The sequence below is a fragment of the Chelonoidis abingdonii genome, chromosome 1 (genome assembly GCF_003597395.2).
Source record: "Chelonoidis abingdonii isolate Lonesome George chromosome 1, CheloAbing_2.0, whole genome shotgun sequence".
In the NCBI taxonomy this organism is placed as follows: domain Eukaryota; kingdom Metazoa; phylum Chordata; order Testudines; family Testudinidae; genus Chelonoidis; species Chelonoidis abingdonii.
The window spans coordinates 320,784,548-320,800,200 of NC_133769.1; the positions used below are offsets into that span (position 1 = coordinate 320,784,548).

At 40.6% G+C, this 15,653-nt stretch overlaps 1 protein-coding gene across 2 annotated transcripts in view; it reads left to right on the forward strand.

Annotated features, from left to right (window-relative positions):
- The window catches only part of ALG5 (ALG5 dolichyl-phosphate beta-glucosyltransferase), a 48,003-nt gene that overhangs the window by 11,299 nt on the left and 21,051 nt on the right, over nt 1-15,653 (forward strand). For both annotated transcript variants that reach the window (XM_032805918.2, XM_075061625.1), the window contains exons 3-8: nt 4,530-4,576; nt 5,369-5,437; nt 6,925-7,017; nt 10,637-10,750; nt 12,157-12,216; nt 15,483-15,634. In XM_032805918.2, the coding sequence (XP_032661809.1) occupies nt 4,530-4,576; nt 5,369-5,437; nt 6,925-7,017; nt 10,637-10,750; nt 12,157-12,216; nt 15,483-15,634 (535 nt within the window). The remainder of the gene's footprint in view (nt 1-4,529; nt 4,577-5,368; nt 5,438-6,924; nt 7,018-10,636; nt 10,751-12,156; nt 12,217-15,482; nt 15,635-15,653) is intronic.

Below are 15,653 nucleotides of genomic sequence, written 5' to 3' on the forward strand. Positions count from 1 at the left end.
GCAAAGAATTAGAAAACGTCCAAGAAGAACTAAAGATGACTTTATGCGTGAGGTCATGGATGCAGTCTGCTGCCGAGAAAAAGGAATTGAAGGACTGGTGAGACAGCGAGAAGAGGGAATGAAAGAAGAGCGTGACACACCAGAAAAGCCATGGAGCATCTCTTAACAGTTATGGAGCGCCAAGAGGACATGCTCCAGGAGATACTAGCTCTTCAAACCGAGCAGCTCCGCACCCGCCCTCCCCTGCAGCCACTGTCGCAAAACTCTTTCTTTCCCACATGCCCCCACGCCTCCCCACGCACTGCTAAGATACTTTTTTCAATCTCCTGGATCTGCTCTCTACCCGCAGCATTCCGTTCCTCCCTCCTCACAGTCCAGCAATGTGGACTCCCAGTACTCACTGTACTCAGCACTCATCCATCTGCAGTTTGGCCCTGCTGAAGTATAGCACCCAGTGCATCATACTCCAAAGGAAAAGGTTGGGTATGATCCGTGGACATTCCCAAATCTGTAGCCATCCTGGGACCTCTCCTCTTCTTGAGACCTTCACTCCTCTATTCCTTCCATTCCCCCAGCCCCCTCCCTGCTGATGAATTTTTCATTTGACTCTCTCCTCTCCCTGATCCTCATGGCCCTGTGCTGTACCCCTCTAATAGCCCTGGTCTCCAGCTGTTCAAACTCAGCCTCCAGGCGCTGAGCCTCTGTGGTCCAACCCTGAGTGAAGCTTTTACCCTTTCCTTCACAAATATTATGGAGCATACAGCATGCGGTTGTAAGCATAGGAAAATTGTAATCGGCCATGTCCAGCTTTCCATACAGGCATTGCCAGAGGGCTTTTAAACAGCTGAATGCATGCTCCACAGTCATTGTGCACTTGCTCAGCCTGTTGTTGAACCGCTCCTTGCTGCTGTCAAGTTGCTCTGTGTATGGCTTCATGAGCCACGGCATTAAGGGGTAGGTAGTGTCTTCCAGGATCACAATGGGCATTTTGACTTCCCCTATGGTAATATTCTGGTCTGGGAAGAAAGTTTCTGGTTGCAGCTTCTTCAACAGGCCAGTGTCCGGAAAGATGCGTGTGTCGTGCACCTTTCCGGACCAGTCTGCGTTAATGTCTGTGAAACGCCCACAGTGATCCACAAGCATCTGGAGAACCATTGAGAAACACCCCTTGCGATTAATGTACTCAGTGGCTAGGTGGTCTGGTGCCAGAATTGGAATGTGCATGCCATCTATCGCCCCTCTGCAGTTAGGGAAGCCCATTTATGCAAAGTCATCCACGATCTCCCGTTGCCCAGAGTCATGGTCTTTCAGAGCAGGATGCAATTAATGGCCCTGCACACTTGCATCAACATGATTCCAACAGTTGACTTTCCCACTCCGAACTGGTTAGCCACCAATCTATAGCAGTCTGGAGTAGCCAGCTTCCACAGTGCAATCACTATGCTCTTCTCCAATGGCACGGCAGCTCTCATTCTCGTGTCCTTGTGCCGCAGGGCTGGTGCGAGCTCATCACACAGTCCCATGAATGTGGCTTTCCTCATGCGAAAGTTCTGCAGCCACTGCTTGTCATCCCAGACATGCATGATGATGTGATCCCACCACTCAGTGCTTGCTTCCCAAGCCCAAAAGCGGCGTTCCACAGTGGTCAGCACCTCCGTGAATACCACAGGTATTCTCATGTCATAGTTGCTACTACATGTGGCAAGATCAATGTCACACTCTTCTTGCCTTTGTACTTTAAGGAATGTCTTCACTGTCACCCGTGACGCATTGGTCAGTACGAACAGCATTCTTGTCAACAGCTCGGGATCCATTCCTGAAGCCAGAAAGAGGCGAGGCAGGGCAGAGCGCACAGTACACAAACCATTGAAAGATAGCGCCAAATGCAGACAGAAGCACAGGGATTGCTGGGAAGTGAAGCAATGCATCACGGGGCATTGGGACAGGACCCAGGATGCCCTGCAACCCCTTCCACCTTCCCACAAGTCTTAGCAGCAAAAGAGAAAAAGGTGCTGTGTGGGATAGCTGCCCAGAGGGCACCGCTCTGAATAGCTCTACAAGTGTGAATATGCTACTGCGCAGGCAGCTGTCAGTGTGAACACACAACAGCAGTTTTCCTTCTGTGCTATCTGAGCAGTGCTGTAACTTCCAGCATTGTAACTTTGCCAGTGTAGACGTGCCCTAAATAACAGTAAGAGAATCAGCTAGGAAGATCTTATGTGCTTTCTCACTCTTTTCCTGTGCCAAAGTGGCACAGTGTGGTTAAATTACAGCTCAAGATTTATTTTACTTATCCATTTAAAAAAAAACAACACAAAACTTTGAGGGCAAATAAAACACGACGGAGTCAATAAAATGTCAGGACAATCAGAACCAAGCACTTCCCAAAGTACCCAGCCAGGTCCAGGACAATGATTAGCAAAACTGTATGACTTTCATATGTGAAAGTCCGAGCAGTTTAAAATGACATTCTACTCCGCCCCCCCGTTTGGTGTTCTGTAATGTAATTTAAATGAAAATCCAGGATTATAACTGGAATGCAGGGTATTAGTTACCAAGTGTTTGTAACTTAACTTTCATGTGTTTAGGAAATGCTGAACAGTTATTGTGACATTTCTGTATTATAGTTTACCAAAACAATTGAAACTGATGTGATAATATTGCATTATTTTGACAAAAGATGCAGAATTTTGCAGAATTTTTTCATTTTTTGTCGCAGAATCCCTCCAGGAGTAAACTAGGTTGCTGAAAGATTATAAAGGCCACTTTTAGCTGGTCTTTAGTGGCTCTTAAAGTCAGTATGGAGGTTAGGAGTAAAAAATGTATCTTTATGGTTTAATTGTTTTAGAATTTTGCATTCTGGAGCCCATACCAGTGGCTTTAATCAGGCAGAAATAAGGAAGAATGGTCTTGTTGTTTAGGAGATATGGGTTCTATTCCTGGCTTTGCCATGCGTTTCCTGTGTGATCTTGGGCAAGTCAATTAACTTTAAAATGGAAAGGTCCTTTTGATGTGAAGGAGTTGGATGCTGTCTACTTATTGTTGGCACTTCAGACCATGTTTTCTTTTCTGTCTGTCTCTCTGCAGAGAGAGCCACCAGGATGTCATGTATGTATGTCCTTGTCTATGAACAGATCAGCCACAAGAGCAATAAGTGCTGTATCAAGGTATTTCTAAACTGCAGTGAAAAACGAGGGGCTAGCCCACGCCAGGTGACTTGGGCTCCTAGAACTGGGTCTGCGGGGCTGTTTCATTGCAGTGTAGACATCCTGGCTCAATCTGGAGCCTGAGTTCTGGGACCCTCCCACCACACAAGGTCCTGGAACCTAGGCTTCCGCCCGAGCCCAGAAATCTGTGCTTTAGTGAAACAGCCCCGCAGCCAGAGACCTGTGAACCTGAGTTGGCTGGCATGAGCTGCTGTGTAGACATACTCTCAGTCACATATCCTGACCTGAAACCTTACTAAGAGTGATCCAGGGTACTAACAGCTGACAGGTAGTGTTAGCAAAATACATCACTATCTTCTGTTAGCTCGCTTAGAAAAAAGGTTGGAGAGAATGTGATGGTTTGCAAGGTCACTAGTGTAGAGTAGTGGTTTCATTAGTATTGGCTGGATTATTGCGTTTTTTTCAGGATAGGTAGTTGATTTCCCTCAAAAGAAATTTTACTACCCCCTGATATTGAGGGAGGGAGGAAAGTGTCCCAGATGTTCTGTACTCTCTCTGTCCAGGAAGGGCAGGGGTTGGAGTTGCAGATGGTCACCCTGTTTGCAAAAATCAACACTTTTTTGCTGAGGCAATTTGCTTTACCTGTCTACCCAGTTGCTGTCAGCTGGCTCATGCTGGTAATATTTAGTGCTCAGCCTAGTGCCTCGGCTAATTTGCTTTTTCTAATCATATTTCTTTGCATAGTTATTTTGTGGCTGTAATTTAATGTAACAATTTTATTAAAAATTATCCCCAATGTTAAGTACAAACCAGAATTTAAATCCTATAGTACTTGTGATTTTCACCTGTAAAAGTCAAGTCTTTATATTAACAGTAGCATCCAGAGGCTCCTGTCAGGCCCCGTAGTGGTAGGCTTTGTAAAAACTCGTGAAGAAATGGTCTTTCCTCCCAAAAGACTTCACAATACAAGGCTCCAGTTCTTTGAAGGCGTAACATGAGTTTAATATTACACACTGCAAGTAGCCCCAGTAACTCCATAGTGCACAAGTCTTTGCAGCATCAGAGCCTGTAAAAATAATTTACTATCTGGGAAGAGGGAAATGGGTGTATGGAATTACATAGTGCTAGTGACTGCATAATGATTTTGGTGGCAGAGCTGGGAGTAAAATACAGATAACCTAACTTTTAGTCCAGATGGGATTAAATTTATAACTGTAATTTTGTTTTTTTGTTTCCATATTTTCAAGTCAAGTGTATTTTTATCTGGAGACCTGACTTCTTTGGGATGTGAAAATATTTTAAATATGCTTTTATTGATGCTTTGTTTAAACCAGCTTTTATGGTATTTTTTTTCCCTTCCAGTGCCTCTTATGATGGATGAAGCATTAGACTATCTTGAAAAAAGACAGGTGTGAAACTTTCGTTTTTTCATTTAAAATCTAGTATCCTTGTAAGTATATGAAAACAAACTGCCTGTTTGGATTTCTGTGATCTGCCTAGAAGCAATATAAAATTATCCAAATAAAAGATAAGCATTCTATCCTGGCAACATCTCTTCATGAGTTCTTTTCAGACTGTACGATGTAAGGCAATTTTTACTGAAATATAAAAATTAACTGTTACACCTGGAAGAGACTTGTACCCACACAATATCTATCCGGGATAAACATATAGGGGAGTAAAAGTTAGCTGATGATATAATTTAGACTATCTGTTCCCACAAGGTTTTTAAAATCCTGCTTTTCGGACACTGTTACGGTTGGTTACCTGCTTATGAGGCACAGGTTTCAGAAAATATGGCATAGTTTGAACTCTTTCTGATCTTTAACATAAAGGCTACTCAGAGCCTCCATGTTCACTTCATAGCAATATTGATTTTCAACATTTTATAGTAGCTTAAAAATAAATAAGACTATCTTTGATAGAGCAGTTAGCATGTAATCTGGCAGCATTAAAATATCATATTGGTAACAGACTGTTATTCCTTTAAGGATGTTTATCATCATAGGAAATTTACAAAATGATATTGGTGCATCTGTACAAATGTATATTATGACATGAATGAGGAAGGCGGCTCCAGGGGCTGAAAAATGTTCTGGTGGCTGAAGTTTTGCATATTTGAACAAGAGCATGAAGGGAGGTGTGTATAGGTGAAAGAGAGAGATTGGACCAAATGCACAATTTCCATTTTTATTTTTAAGAAACGAGATCCTGCATTCACTTATGAAGTAATAGTTGTTGATGATGGCAGTAAAGATCAGACCGCAAAGGTAAGAAGAGGATATCAAAGTTTCTCACCTGGCAGTCTAAGGGAGCAGATGTGTATCGCACTGCTTTAGTTTACCTTTTGTTCTACACATCTGCTGCTCATTGTTTTTTAATTATTTATTTCTCAGATTGCTTCTGCCATTCTTGTCCATGCCATTCATAGGATGACATTCCTATAGCAAGTTGTTATCTGTTGAAGAGATATAGGAACTTGTTCAATTTCCCTCCACAGTTCCCTCTGTTCATCCAGCGTGTCTCCTTTCCACAGTCTGACCTCAAGAGCATTGTCCTGTGTGATTTGTTATATGAAACAGCATCACTATGTGTCTGCTTCTTCACATCTCCCCTTCTCTTTCCAGATCTTATCTGAGACCATAATTCTTTCCCATCTAAGCCTCTTCATCTCCCAGAGTTCTAAATGTCATTTTATTATTCTGTAAAGTATTTTGGCACAGTTTGTGTAGAACTTGTTTTACAGCATAAATTTGTGTATTCGTTTAGAAACATTAATACTGAAGTATTTTAAGGGTAAGATTTGCAACAGTGTTCTGCTTTCCTCTACTGCTGCTTCTATTGACATTAATAGGAGTCTTACCATTGACTTCTGTGGGAGCAGAGTCAGTCCAGTTCTGAATAACTTCTGAAAATATCACCCTAGATTTATGTATAGGTTAGCCACTAGCATGCCTATTTCTGTTTCAGTTTTTCCTTTCAAGCTTTCCTGATAAGGTTATGTGTCCTCTTATGCATATGTGTTCAGTAGTTTACTAATCTGTTTATTACTGCCAGTGGCAATGATGAATGAATCATATTATCTCTTACGTAGTAGTGTATCAGGATTGAAAAGCCCTCAAAGTAGTAGCCATTGTCTGTCTTGTACAGTGATGAACGGTCTAGCCTTCTAAGACATAGGTGATCTTCACTTTCATGCCCTACTACTCAAACACTGAAATTGCTTTAAGCTGATGCTCAACTTTATTAAATATTTGTAACACTTGAGTCTCTTAGGGCCTCATTATGCTAGAATTAAAATATGATGAAAAGCACTATATAAGGACAATTCATGTCTCAAAGCACTTACAGTTTTAATTTAAAAGCAGACATAGCAATGAAACAAATGGGAGACACGTAACAGTAGCGAAAGCATGTTTTCCATAGACTAGCTTTGTGAACTGGAATAAATATGTGTTGTATGGTTTTCTAGCTTTAACTTTGGCAGGTGGGGTGAAGGGGATTTAGGGCAGCCATAGCTATCCTCTCTGACCACTACCTGATTTTATTCTTCTTTTTCTTCAGTTTTCTGGCTGTTAACCTTCTTACTCTTTTTGTTTTCCTAAACAGACTTCAACTCTGCACTGGACAATATATTTCCATTTTATATAGATTGAAGTAGTAACAATGCTATTGAGGAAAAAGGAATGGAAGAATAAATCTGTCTTCCCCTTGAGGTTCCAGTTTTGTTTTATTTTGACTCTCATATGCCTTACAGGTTGCAATGAAGTACTGCAAGAAATATGGAAGTGACAAAGTACGAGTCCTAACATTGGTAAAAAATCGGGGAAAAGGTGGAGCTGTCAGAATGGTAATGAATACTTTCAATTCTTTCTCTGTTTTGAACTAATTCTAGTCTTGCCAAAATAAGCAGATCTTGTGTGGATTTAATTTAATTTAAAGATTTTAGATTAATAAAACCATTTTGAAAAATATTAAATACACCTCTACCTCTGTCCTCGGGAGCCAAAAAATCTTACTGCGTTATATCAAACTTGCTTTGATCCACCGGAATACGCAGCCCCGCCCCTGGAGCACTGCTTAACCACATTATATCCATATTCGTGTTATATCGGGATGCGTTATATCGAGGTAGAGGTGTGCTTCCATAAATCTTCAATGCAAAAATGTACAAAATATAAACTCATTGCAAGGATTTGGTAACACACTGAGTAATAACATTGAAGAATTTTTTTTAAGATGAGAATTTAAATTAAAGCCAAAGTACATCTATCAGTTAATTTAGAACTAGCTCTTCAGTGGGAAAAAAAAAAAAAAAAAAAACCTCCTTATAAGATGAAAATTAAGTTTCAGTAATAAGATAAGTAAATATAGATATTCCTCTCCAGATTATAGTTTTGATATTTAGAAATTGAATAAGGAACTAAGGCTCAAGTCCAGCAAAGATTTGCTTAAATGTGTGTAGTCCCTCTGAAGTCAGCTGGGCTTGATTTTTGATGGGGCATAATGTGTGTATTTCATGTATTAACTTAAAAATAGATATATTTTTTTCTTGTGAAGAGAAATATTAGTGTGTGTGATTATGTAATTGTTTAGAGTGAGTGAATGATACTTATTGCACTTTATTGTTTTGACTTAAAAGGACTGCATCAGTCTTGGGTTGTGAGCCATGAATTCGGATAATAGAGTAAAAATAAAACTTTTCTCTCATGTTGTCAATACACTTCATTTATTATTTCTGGAATCTTTCTTCATGCATTTTTTCAAAGATCATCATACTAAAGCTGCATCTATAACTTGTCTGTCTATCCTAAGGTTTTTATATGGTGAACGTAAGAATGGCTGTACTGGGTCAGACCAGTGGTCCATCTAGCCCAGTATCCTGTTTTCCAACAGTAGCCAATGCTAGGTGCTTCAGAGGGAATGAACAGAACAGGCAATCATCAAGAGATCCATCCCCTGTCATCTACTCCCAGCATCTGGCAGTTAGAGGCTAGGGACACTTAGAGCATGGGATTGCATCCCTGGCCATCCTGGCTAATAGCCATTGATGGACTTATCCTCCATGAACTTATGTAGTTGGGTTTTTATTATTATTATTATTATTATTATTATTATTATTTTAACCCTGTTATAGTTTTAGCCTTCACAACATTCTCTGGGAATGAATGCCACAGGTTGACTGTGTGTTTTGTGCAGAAGTACTTCCTTTTGTTTTTTTAATACCTGCTGTGTATTAATTTCATTGGGTGACCCCTAATTCTTGTGTTATGTGAAGGAGTAAATAACATTTCCTTATTCACTTTCTCCACTCTAGTGGTTTTCAACCAGGGGTATGCAGAGGTCTTTCGGGAGTATGTCAACTTATCTAGATCTGTTTCTCAGCTGGGGAGGAGGATTAGAAGGGGGGTCACAAGTAGAGGGCAGCCATTACGGAGTGGCAAGCAGGGCAATTGCCTGGGGTCTCACACCACAGGGGGCCCCACAAAACTAAGTTACATGTTTCAGCCCTGGGTAAGTGGTGGGCGGGGTGCATGAAAGGGTTACTGTAGTCTGGAAAGGTTGAGAACCATTGCTCCACACCAGTCAAGGTTTTATAGACCTCTGTCATGTCCCCTCTTACTCATCTGTTTTCCAAGCTGAAAAGTCCTAGTCTTTTTCATCTCTCCTCATATGGAAGCTGTTTCCACACCCCTAATCATTTTTGTTGCCTTTCTCTGTTCCTTTTCCAATTCTAATATCTTATTTGAGAAGGAGTGACTAGATCTGCATGCAATATTCAAGATGTGGGCATACCATGGATTTATATAAAGGCATTATGATATATCAGAGGTTGGTAACATTTCAGAAGTTGTGTGCTGAATCTTCATTTATTCACTCTAATTTAAGGTTTTGTGTGCCAGTAATACATTTTAACGTTTTTAGAAGGCCTCTTTCTATAAGTCTTTAATATATAACTAAACTATTGTTGTATGTAAAGTAAATAAGCTTTTGTAAATGTTTTTTAAGAAGGTTCATTTAAAATTAAATTAAAATGCAGAGCCAGGACCAGAGCAGTGTGAGGGCCACTGAAAATCAGCTCATGTGCTGCCTTCGGCACGCATGCCACAGGTTGCCTTCACCTGTGATATATAATCCATTGTGCCTATGATTATAGTATTTAGGTAGTACATGGAATGAAAAACCGCAGAAGTTCTTTGGCTTTGTTTTGTTTTCTCAATTCTTCTGGGTGAAGGAGCATGACTTTGTGTGGGATATTTTAATATTGAAGTGCATGGAATGTTCTCATTCACTAGTGCCTCTGCCCACTTGCTGAGAGAGAGAGTTTATTCTTTGTGTAGTGCATATGTGAGGTGTGTTTGTACTGCTGTATGTAGCAGTCAGGAAGAGTGTGAATGGTGCATGACCACCAGAGAATATACCCCTATCAGCATTATACTTTCGATTTGCATTGAGGAAAAAAGATGATTATGGTTTACACTTTGCATAGATGATAGAACTGTGGCAGTGCTTTCAATTGGTTTTAGTACATAGCTGTTGGTCTGAGACTCTTAGAAATTAATTAGAAGATCAGTAAGTCCAGGAAATCTCTGCTTTTATATTTAAAAAAAAAAAAAAAATTTAGACCCTCTGTTTAATTTCACTTGAAATGGAAGATTCCATGTTTCTTTCTGAGTTAGAGCATACAACATCTTGGGTAGGACAGTGAGGGTATATTCTGGATGCATCTTCAAGAGCCTGCAACACACTTTGTACTGAGTTAAACATGTATGGTGTCAACAAGCACAAATGCCCTTCTGCATCTGCACGTGTCCTGTAGCACCTAGAATATAATGGAGCCAAGCTCCAGGTCTGCTGCTGTTGTTGCCCCAAGCTAACTGTAGTTATGTTGTACTTTTATCTTTCTCAGATACATTTTAGAGATTTGGCTCTTGAAGATGTATTAGGAGGTAGCATCCCACACCATATCCCAATGCTGCATGCTTTGTCCAAGGAACATGGGTCAAGTGACGAGGAAAAACTGTACAGTGATTAGGCAGCTGGTGTGCTTTAACAGCTGTTTATCATGCTGACCAGTATTGCCTCATTATTTCCTTCTGCTCCCCCCATCTGTTTGTTGCATCCACTTGTCTCTCGTCTTACATACTTAGATTGTGAATCAGGGACTGTCATTTTGTTGTTTGAACAGTGTCTAACACAATGTGACCCTGATCAGTGATTCAGGCATCTGGGCACTGCTGTAATAAAATTAATAACCTTGAACACTTGTTTTGTTATCAACAAAATGTCAACATAGGAAATTGCAGGCTCACTTGTTTGTTTATTTTAATTCCTTTCTAGATTTCTATTCGGGTTAACGTTTTAGGGATTTGCTTTCTTAATTTAGACTCCTGGGACCTGGAAGCTAGTTTATCATGATGAAAATGTATTTGTATTGGTGCAGGTTTTAACTTGCTTTTCATCTGCAGGGTGTCTTCAGCTGTCGAGGGATAAAAATCCTTATGGCTGATGCTGATGGAGCCACAAAGTTTGCAGATATTGAAAAAGTAGAAGAGGGTCTTAGAAATCTCCAGCCATGGCCAGTAAGTATAAGCTTCTGTCACTTTAGCTGAAGCAGTTTGTCTGTGGACTCGTATTTCTCTTAACAAATTTCTTGCATACGTGCTGAGAATCTTTAAAATATGCTTAACTTTAACTTGACATCAGTGGAACTACTTATAGTGCATCAAGTTAAGCATGTGCATTTTTTTTTTTTCCAGGATCAGGAGCCTTAATTTGCACATTTTGGCACTTGTGCTATCTCTTTCATCGAGTCTTTAAACTTTTGTGGGATCCATGTGTTTTACGTTGTGAGCCCTTTTTTCTTTTCAGTATAACAGCTCACTATGCTGCCTACTTTTATTAATTTGATATGTTGCTTAACCTAATTTCCTCTCTCATTATTTTTGAGAATGACTCTTTATTTTATTCTAATTGGTCTATTTCCTGTTAGCAGATGGCTAACTTTTAATTTGCAGATGTCAGTTCATTCAGATTGTGTCCTCTCTGAAGACCAAATAAGTCATGTTGGATCACAGTGTATTCCTGAACAGGATAACAGTGACACTTAGAGTTGCTTGACTTAAAGAAACTCATTTTCAGTTAGCATGGTGCTGAAAGAACCTGTAATTAGCCCCAAAATGGAGGGAGCAATATGTAAATTCTATACTTAGCTTTTTTCCCTCCTCTATTTGTACCCCCTTGTTATTGTTACAAAGCAGTCACTGAATTATGTTTAAAATAACCATTTGGTCAAACGGATAAAGTTGCAACCCCACTAGATGGCGCTAATTGATTAACATACCTTTTTAAATTTGTGTGCTATTGAAAAGGCAGCAAGCCTTAGTTCTTCAGAATTTTCCTAAAGACATGAAAGGAATCATTTCAAAAGTAGTAATGTGAGAGTAATTTTTAAACAGGCCATTGGAAGTGCCTCTGACAGTTTAAATGGGGCTTAGAGATATGACATTCCTACACAAATAAAATATTGCCATAACAGCAAAATCAAGTCTTCTGTTCTGTTATCCGTTCCCTATTGCAAATCTTAGGCCAAACATGCCCATACATATTAAGTGTAACTAGATACTTTGTTGTCTGCACTGTGAAATAAATTCTCTGTCTGAAAAGCTCAGAGACATTCTTATTCCTGAACAAGACCTGAATAACATGCAGCAATCTGCGCTTTTCATATACAAAATGTAATAAGCTTTAGAGAATCCATAAAATGTAGAAAGGCTTCATTATATCTACACATTCAAACAATAAGATTTGCGTAACATGTGAAAAGCAGACATTTCTATTGCTTTGACAAATTTAGTGGACAAGATTAAGCCATCATGATGCTTTAAGATTTCACATAAAAACCTGAATAGAAGAAGCCAGTGATTCAGAAAACACTAGAGGTGGCGTAGTTAGCTTCCAGTTCTCTTATGTGTGTGTTCCTTTGCAGGACCAGATGGCTATTGCCTGTGGCTCTCGAGCCCATTTGGAACAGGACTCAATAGCACAGGTAAGTTTCTCTTTCCTCGTATGAACTAGACTCCTAGAACTGCTGTTTTTTCATTAACATTCCAGTTCGTAAATTAAATCAAGACACACACAATGAGCGATAGTGGGGAAGGCAGTTGCCATGAGCTTAGCAATAATCCAACATGACTAAAAGCTCTCTGTTCCCAGAGTTCAAACACCACCAGCAGAAAGTATGAGCTAGATTTCAGCTAACAAGGATTTAAATCAGTTGCTCCAGCAGAGGATGGGACTTGTGGTCCCAAACACAACCGACAGCATGTGTGCACAAATTTGTCCAACATGAAATCAAAAAGGGCATATACTGTAATCACTGAGTGGAGAGCTTTAGGCACAGTACGTTCAACCAGATGCTTTGGAAGCCCTGTGGTTCTACATTGGCTCTGCAGCTCATGGGCTGGAACAGTCTCTTCACACACATGCACAGGGTGTTCAAGTATTGGGATGACAGGGAGAAGCAACTGACAGCTTGACTTTAATTTCTTTCCTTTCAGTCCAACAATTTGTTACTCTTCAACTCTTAAAACCTGAGTGAGTGGTAAAAGTTTTGTTGTAAGTAGTAATGAAATGTTTGAAAGGGTATCACAATTCTCTTGCAGTCAACATTATGAAAATTAATTTCATGTTAATGAGTGAAGGGGAAGACCTTACTCGCCACCCAGACTTGCCCCAGCAAATGTAGATTTGGAATTTCGAACTTCTAGCAACTTAGCTAATTTGGAAAACTTGCATTTCTTTCCCTGTCTTTAATTGAGAATCACTTGCAATGCAAGTGCCTTCCTAAAGATCTTTGCTACAGCTATGCCCTGGAAGACTCTCGGATTAAAATTGGAGAGGCCAAGACTGCCTCACGAGTCTCATGCTTGCACGTTTTCAAAATTACTACAAATGACAACAAGTGAATGTTGCTTCTTCTGGTGGAGTATGCATACAGAGGAAATGAGCATTGTGTTTAGTCTTGAATGAGTTCCAGGCAAGGAGCCTCTGAAAAGATCGTTGAGAGAAGACTACAAGGTTTGTTTTGTGGAAATATCGGTAACCCGTATGAAAGCAGAAGTTCAATATGAACAGGAAAACGGCAGTAGAATAGAGTATTGAATACACACTAGGCAGAACAACTTAGTGTGTGACTGTTATGCAACAAAATTGCATCAGCGCGCAATCTCGCCTTCTATCAGTTTTACTGATGTTTTGGCAGACTGTAGTTGATATAGCACAGACATTGCACTTATATTGCAACAAACACATTGCTGGACTAATTTCTCTAACATCATTAAATGAACTCATAATGCTGGATTTTCTCTAGAACAAGCTATGTTTACACTAGCGTGTGATACTTAAAATCATTCTAAAATGTATACAAAATACTAAAATAGCAGCAAAAGTCCAAGAGAAGATAAAATGAAGTTCAAATCCTGGTATATCTTCTTTTCCCCAGTGCTTAATTTGTAATGAAAAAGCTGCTGGGGCTCAAGCAATTAGGGCTGGGGCTCAAGCTATTCTTTTACATTCATAACTCATGCAGCAAGCCCAAAGGTGCCCGGGCTATGAACTGCTAAGCCTAGAGGTACTGGGTCTCTGCCCTGGCACAAATTAAGCACTGCTTTCCCCTCTGGATTATCTAATAGTGTTAGGGATCTCTAGTCTCCTATCAACACATGGGCAAAGTTTGCATCATAGTTGACAAGAAACCCTGAAGCGCTCTCAGTAATGGGACAAAATCCTGGACCCTGTTAACATGAATGGATACAGAAAACCATTACCTTCTACATATGCTGGCTTTGCACCAGACCAACTAATCTTGGGAATGGTTGGGCCTGATGAATTTGGAACAGTGGTTGCCAAATTGTGGGGCGCACCCCCTTAGAGGGTGTGAAAAAATGTTTGCGGAGAAGGGCACAGTGGGGCTTGGGTCAGCCCCCACCAGGGGCAGGGATAGAATGCCACCCAGACCCGCTCTGCCCTGCCCCCAGCCGCGGTCCTAGTTCCCAGTTGCGGCACCGCATCTGCCGCAGCTCCACTCCCAGCCTGGCCCCAGCCCCCCAGCATCAGTCCCTGGCCGCAGCTGTGGCCCCAGCATCAACCCCCTAACCCCTATCTGCACTCCACCCCCGGGAGCCACAGCCCTGCTCCCAGCCCTGGCTCTCAAGGGGTTGGGAGCACGGATGGGGTGGGGGGTGAGGTAAGAATATTGGGGACCGATGACATAGAGGGTGGAGGGGCTCTCTGATTCTGTGGTCCTGTGATAACCTGCTGAGGGATCATATACAAATGAACTCCCTTCAAGTGCATCCAGCATCCTCTTTCCCTCACAAGGTTTCTGCCGGGAGATAGGGGAGAAGAACTGAGCTTGAATAAAAGAAATCCAGCAATGAGCAAATAAAAGGATACTGTTTTGGTGATGGTGGGGTGGGCGGTGATTGTTCTTTGAAGGCCTGACATAAAGCTACCTTTAATTTACATATTAAAATAGTGGTTGGGATCTTTTTACACCCCCTTATGTAAACTTGTTTAAATTTTTTAAAATCTAGGCTTCCAAAAACCAATTTTAAAAGTGTTTATGTTCAAAACAAAAATCATACTGTGATGATTATGTCCTAATATGTCTATGTAATTCTACTTCTGTGATCTATACCAAGTTATGTATGAGTGTTTGTTTGTTTAAATGTGAGTCATGGAAACAAAACATTAAAATACATAGTTGCAATAAGGATCCCCTTCTGTACTGTAACATACACCATTATTGTAAAGTTACATGTGTAGCCTAAAATTATTCAAATTTAGAGCTGGCAGAAATATTTTTACTTAAATGACATTTCAGCAAAACATGGTGTTTCATAAAAGCCAAAACATTTTGTAGACATCAGTTTCCGCACAACTTTTTGGGGTGGCGGAGGAGTGAAACCCTACAGATGGGTATTTAGGGTAATGGCCTGGGATTTGGGACACCCAGATTCAGGTCCTTGCTCTGCCTGATTTTGCATGATCTGGGATGAAAAACTGTTCTGAATCAGGCAAAGCATGAACTTTAGAGCTGGGTCTTCCACATCCAAGGGCAGATCCTAAGTGTGACTGTCTGACACACCTCTCCCCCACCACAATTCTCCCTTTGTTCCAGTGCAGAACAAACACGTGTTTCTAACCTCAAAATTGTCATGAAGTGGAATTCTCGTCCTTTGTTGAGATCAGTTCAGATGTTCCTTTTGTCATATAAATGAAAACATCTAATTTCTTGGCTTTTGTTCACAGCGCTCTTATTTCCGAACTCTTCTCATGTATGGGTTTCACTTCCTAGTATGGTTCCTCTGTGTCAAGGAAATCAGGGACACACAATGTGGGTTTAAATTGCTAACCAGAGAAGCGGCCTCACGGACTTTCTCAGCTCTTCATATAGAACGCTGGTAAGTTCTTTCATTTAGC